The sequence below is a fragment of the Haliotis rufescens genome, unplaced genomic scaffold (genome assembly GCF_023055435.1).
Source record: "Haliotis rufescens isolate VD_foot unplaced genomic scaffold, xgHalRufe1.0.p SCAF_1, whole genome shotgun sequence".
In the NCBI taxonomy this organism is placed as follows: Eukaryota; Metazoa; Mollusca; class Gastropoda; order Lepetellida; family Haliotidae; genus Haliotis; species Haliotis rufescens.
The window spans coordinates 48,793,512-48,799,403 of NW_025963779.1; the positions used below are offsets into that span (position 1 = coordinate 48,793,512).

The 5,892-nt window shown below is 40.5% G+C and overlaps 1 protein-coding gene across 1 annotated transcript; it reads right to left on the bottom strand.

The window, feature by feature from the left end:
• Window positions 1-3,442: 3,442 nt before the first annotated feature.
• LOC124131424 (forkhead box protein E3-like) lies at window positions 3,443-4,868 on the bottom strand. Its single transcript, XM_046494704.2, has one exon. The coding sequence runs from the start codon at window positions 4,769-4,771 to the stop codon at window positions 3,680-3,682; it is 1,092 nt and encodes a 363-aa protein (XP_046350660.1). The 5' UTR covers window positions 4,772-4,868; the 3' UTR covers window positions 3,443-3,679.
• Between the last annotated feature and the right edge of the window lie 1,024 nt (window positions 4,869-5,892).

Sequence of the window (5,892 nt, forward strand, 5' to 3'; positions counted from 1 at the left end):
TACTATACATTGTATGTGTGAACGAACAAAAAATGCTTGTCTGGTCTTTTCTTTAGATGCTCTATTACATTCATTATGATGAGTCGATATTTCTCAACTTCGAATTAACTATCTACAGTCTTCATCTGTCCCATGAGTTCGTCCTGCTCTGATGACAATGGCACAGAACACATCTTTACAAGATACCTGTATGTTTGAACAGTCTCTCCCATTCTTCGAGTTAAAACATGATGCAGTCTATTAAAGACTGGGCATCACCTAACATCACCTTGTTACCTTAATACCAGATCTGTGTGAGTCTCTTTCATGTGACCACCCAAGAAAGGGGGTTCAAATCAGAACTGGATTAGGATTAAAACTGACGACGACATATAGAATTCCAATTGTTTTATCAAATACAGATTATGACTGTTGTTTGTGGTAAGTACAATATTGATCCAATTACAGTTTGCTTTGTCTTTCTAAATAAGATTTAGTTGTAACAATGCGCTGTATTCCCTTCACAGAGTGGAATACCGACACAGGCCTATCTACCTATACGGTCGTTAAGGTCTAGCATCGCGGTAAGTAAGATGGCGACAAGGACGTTCCTTCTTGGATGGCGAAATTTAAATCGCTTTAACGAAATTCGAATTAAATTACAGAAACAATCTTCCGACTTCAAAATGAACAACCAGAAGACTGGTTGATGCTGGGTGTCTTTCAAGGACAAAGCTTTACATATGTTCTTCGTGGGGTGAAACTCAGACCCTAGTGACAGCCTTGTGACCAGTAGCCGTAAACATTTTGTTATGTTCTTATTTCCAGTGAAAACTTGAAACGGACGAAAGGCGATACACTTATTCACTCCACTAAAGCTCTTTAAGAAAACAACCATACACGTGTTCTGGGGATTGAAGAATTATGCTTTGGTTATAGAAAATAAATATATAGTATCACATAACCAGGTGGGGCGGTCGGGTAGCCTAGTGGTTAAAGCGTTCGCTCGTCACGCCGAAGACCCGGGTTCGATTCCCGACATGGGTACAATGTGCGAAGCCCGTTTCCAGTGTCCCCCGCCGCCGGTGCCCCCCCCCCCCCCCTGCTGGAATATTGCTAAAACCATACTCACTCACTCTCTAATTTACATTTATATGAGAGGTACAAACTATATTTTAGATTCTACAATTAGTTAATTAAATTAAGTAACGTTTAGTTTCTGGATATGGTAGCTTAACTGTTTAAATCGCTTCTGATCTGCCGATCACAGAACGTCCTTGTTTGAATGATCAGATATTTTCATAATAACATACCAGGTGTCAACATAGGTCGGCCGTATGTATAACGATCATATGTAGCGGACCTGTCGTCATTTACAAACGGTCATATAGTTAAACTAGTCTTTTTCATGCGTTAGTTCCGGATTATTGCTGGTTCCACAATTGTCCAAACAAGAACAAGTTAATTGAGAAAAGTTGTTTGTACAGAAACTGCAACTCAACTGTGTAATGTAGCATGAGGTACCTTTTGTAATTGTCACCTCTTGACTACCTAGTACATAACGACATGACCCAACGTGCAGACTGTAAGTTAATGACGCACACATCGGGAGATATGATATTGAGAAGTATGTCAGTGCTTCACTTGATAGACATGAAAGAGGTATTCTGAGTAAATTCCGGTGTGGAACCCTGCCTTTAGAGATTGAATCAGGGAGAAACACACAACCTGTAACACCTTCAATAAATAGACTCTGCAAGTTTTGTACCAACTGTGTTGAAGATGAAATACACTTTCTTGTAACTTGTGATCTTTACTCAGACCTACGTTACAAATTGTTTAATTCTATTCCTAGTTTAGATCCCTCCTTCCTACAACTTAATCCAGCAGACCAGTTTAATGATATAATGAATAATGATTCACTATGTAATACGTTTTACTAACAAAAATGTATTACTAACAAAAATGCATAAGCGTCTTTGTCACATACTCTCTTGACATCACGTCACTACTCAATTAATCCCGTTTTAATACATTGATGTATATTTTATATGTTAACTATTGATGTAACACGTATATTCGTGTCAATACATTGGCCAATGCTGGTCGGTGGATGTATTTTTAATTTATGCCATATTTGCTATGTTACTGTTTTTATGCCTCCAGTGACACGTTAATAAAACATTTTTCTTCTTCTTTCTTCTATCAACTTGTTGCTTCACACCACAACCAACCCCATTCCAGCTATGTCGCTCTCACTGTCATTACGGCGAATGCTAGACTGTTTGTGAAAAAGAAAACGTACAACTTTATGGATAACATCTTCTGGTTTACTGCTTTTAGCAACGTTTTTGATATTGATTCTTACGCTGTTATCAAGCAGGCGTCGCTATATGCAGTAAACCAGACGTTGTTATACAAAAAAATCGAACGTTTTCTTTTAGACTGAGTTGCATTTGTTGCAAACAGTTAGAAGATCCAAATGTTTCATTACCGCCCAAAATCTGTTAAAACGTCTGAAATTAACTTAGCCATTGGTTGCTGTGAAGTTGAAAGTACCAATGCATACAGTATTTGGGAGTCTGATTAGATGGAAATCTGCAAAAAGGGCATCAATCTTGTAATACTTGAATGACAATTTAGTCCAGCTTGTTTTGTTTTGTCCTATGGTTATCAAGCTTGGAGTAGTGGGGATATTAGCTGTATTGATGCTGTGCAGAACCCATCTCAGTAGTCTACATAGTAGTAGGCACTAACAACCCCAACTTTAGCTGTCCATGGTGAAATGGGCACTAACATAATATTAACCAAACATATATCATGATTAAATTGCCTTGGGATACTCTGCCACTAGAATTTAAACTTCGTAGATGTATTTGCCCCAAATTTACATTCCCAGATAAAATCTGTAAGCTTTGTAATAATAGAACAATTGACGATGAAGTACATAGTCAATCTGGCTGTAGTGTTTACTCCAATTCGAGGAGTGACTTGGTATCTCATGAATGTCGACCAAACTGTATCCTTACAGCTGAACGATAGGCTTGTAAAACCACTAGCCCCATTGTCATCCCAAATGTTTAAACGAAGAAAAGTAAATAATGCGCTACCTAGACTGTGAAAACTCTTTTAACCACTATATGCATCTTGTATTATCATGTTTTAAGTACCAGCAGATCAATATCAATGTGTAGATTACGTATATGCGTTGCTGGTTTGCCCATTGCCGTATTTGTATGAATTATTTTAATGTCATACTTGCATTATATATAGTATGAGAGACACACTCATAAAATAATTTTCATCTTCTTCCGTATCACTGAGGCTAAAGGCACCGAAGAGAATATTGAACAAAGGGATACAATGTCTTGAAAATGCTGCAGTGCTCGATTCCGATGAAATTTCATTTGATTTGAAACCAATCTGCCGAACAGTGGTGATATTAAGAGACAAAAATGTAATCTATTCACTGAATATTTATTCATTTTATAATAAATATGCAAGAAAACATATACAGTGTACAATACAAAACATGGTTACAAGTGTACACCCACCTGTAAGTCATGATATATGTCCGTATTGTGCAATGAAACTAAGAATAGTTTGCATGGTAATAAACGGAGCTTCCTTTCACAGTTGGACCACACTCAACAGCACTTTGGTTTTGTAGTGATGATACATCAGTACCACACCAGAATGATTACATAATGTTAGTGTACTGGTTTCCCGAGGGTTGCATGGACTTAGTAGCACTGGGGAGTGACTGATGTACACTAGGGTACAAATAGTCATAGGGATTTCTAGACCTGTCAAAGCTGGAAGATGAACATTGAGGCATGTAGGTTCCAGCCAGGGACGAGCTTCCCGGGGGAGAGCTGGAGAGAGGGGAGCCGGTCAGGGAGCTGTTCATGCTGCTGGCGTTGTAGTAGCCAGTTGTAGGAGAGTAGCCTGTAGGAGATCCCATGGTCCAGATACAGGGGTCAGGCTTGCCTGTTGTGCTGTATGGGTGTGTCTGGGTTAGTCCCGGGGGTAAGGAGCCGAGACTCAGGGGGTTGAAGCTTGTGTAAGGAGATGGACCTCCATACAACCCCAATAACTGTCCGTAGGGACTGGCAGGATGGAATGAAGGATCTTCTCGACGTTGCTTTTGTGCCGACTTGAAACGTTTAGAACGACGGAGGAAACTGCCGTTGCCGAACATGTCCCCACAAGATGGATGCAGAGCCCACAGGTTACCCTTGCCTGGTTTCCCTGGGGGTCGGGGCACCTTGACGAAACAGTCATTGAGGGAGAGGTTGTGTCTGATGGAGTTTTGCCATCTCCGTTGGTTGTCTTCGTAGTATGGGAATCTCTTGACGATGTAGTTGTAGATGTCGTTGAGAGTCATCATGCCTGTTGTGGAACTCTCGACGGCCATGGTGATGAGAGCCACATAGGAATAGGGAGGCTTCTTGTTGGAAAACTGCCTGCTTTGTTGGGAGAGAGTTGACGTTCCTGGGACAGTGTCTAGACTTGGGTCCTCTTCCTCATCGTTTTCGGAGCTCAGTGAGGAAGATGGTGAAGGCAAGGTGTTGTGATCGCCGCCTGGAACTCGATGCTGTTGAAGAGACTCCCTCATGTCTCTAGGAGAGAGTTCAGGCCTGACGTCAGCTTCACGTAAAGGTACATATGACTCGACCTGGAACTTGGACGAAGGAGGAAGCTGTGTTGCATATGGAGGTGTCATCGTCATTGCCATAGCTGGGTCGGCAACGGCATTTCCATACTGAAACGTTGCTGGATTGAACAACATTTTGTTATCTCAGAAAACCCAGTGTGTTATAACTGAGTAACAGTGAGACTGTATGCCTTCACATTTGTCGGCGGAGTATATATCCCTGTACTAATCCCCCAAGAAAACATCTTACAATTCCAATTTGCTCCCCGAGAGAGAATCTATTGTTATATTGTAAATTGGACTGTACTACTCTCGGTGAATTACAGGAGGTGTGGCCAGTGTATAATGCGCCCGGATGCTATTGGCTACTGGTAAACATAAGTCCCGCCTACCTACTTACAGACCAATCATTTGTTCCACATTGATAGGAACCTCTAGCCTGCATAATGAACATGTATGATACTGTGAAAAATGTCTACCTACTTCTCTTCACCATAGTTAAATTAATGTTCCACAAAAAACCATAAGCCGAATAAAATATATATGGCGATGAATGTGTTTCTACATTAGATGAATAACACAAAGGAATTTTGGCCACAAGGCAACACTTGTAATTACATAAGTACACATTTTGATAAAGGCTTTCCTACCCCTCTTTTCACTGAGGCAGCTCAACCTATATCCATAGGGTTCCAGTAGCCCTCGGGGGATCAAGTACATGTCAAGTTCTAAAGCTTAAATCAACACTGATGTCATAACCCTGTAGAACAAATTACATTTTACCAAATATATGTCTAGATGATAAAAGTAAAGGTAAAGGCCAAATGAACAAGACGTATTCTACGTATCAAAATACGTTAAATTGTTTGTCTTGATTCACGGCAAGTATCTCGAGCTGGGTATCATAATTCCAATGTTCTTGTAAATTAGATGCTGTAAATGGATACACTACAGCCCGCTATGAGAGGAGGGATACATGCACTACATTTATGATCAAAGGATCGGCATATCTTTGTGTCGAACTATAATGAGTGATGGTGACCTGTATGTACATTTTGAAACCAGCGACACCTGGTGACATATTTAGTGGGATAGGCTGGGCATATGTATGTGTTGTAAGTGAATGGTCCCAAGTGACATAACCACCACATGTCGGATACGTCACGGGCCATGGAGGCGGTAATCGAATCGGGGAGACGTAGGGATTCGTTAAAAGGTTGTTTCTACACTTATTGACATCACAACAATTCAGTATC

Excerpts from the sequence above, each read along its gene's own strand:
- LOC124131424 (XM_046494704.2), bottom strand. The coding sequence starts at position 4,771 with ATGTTGTTCAATCCAGCAACGTTTCAGTATGGAAATGCCGTTGCCGAC.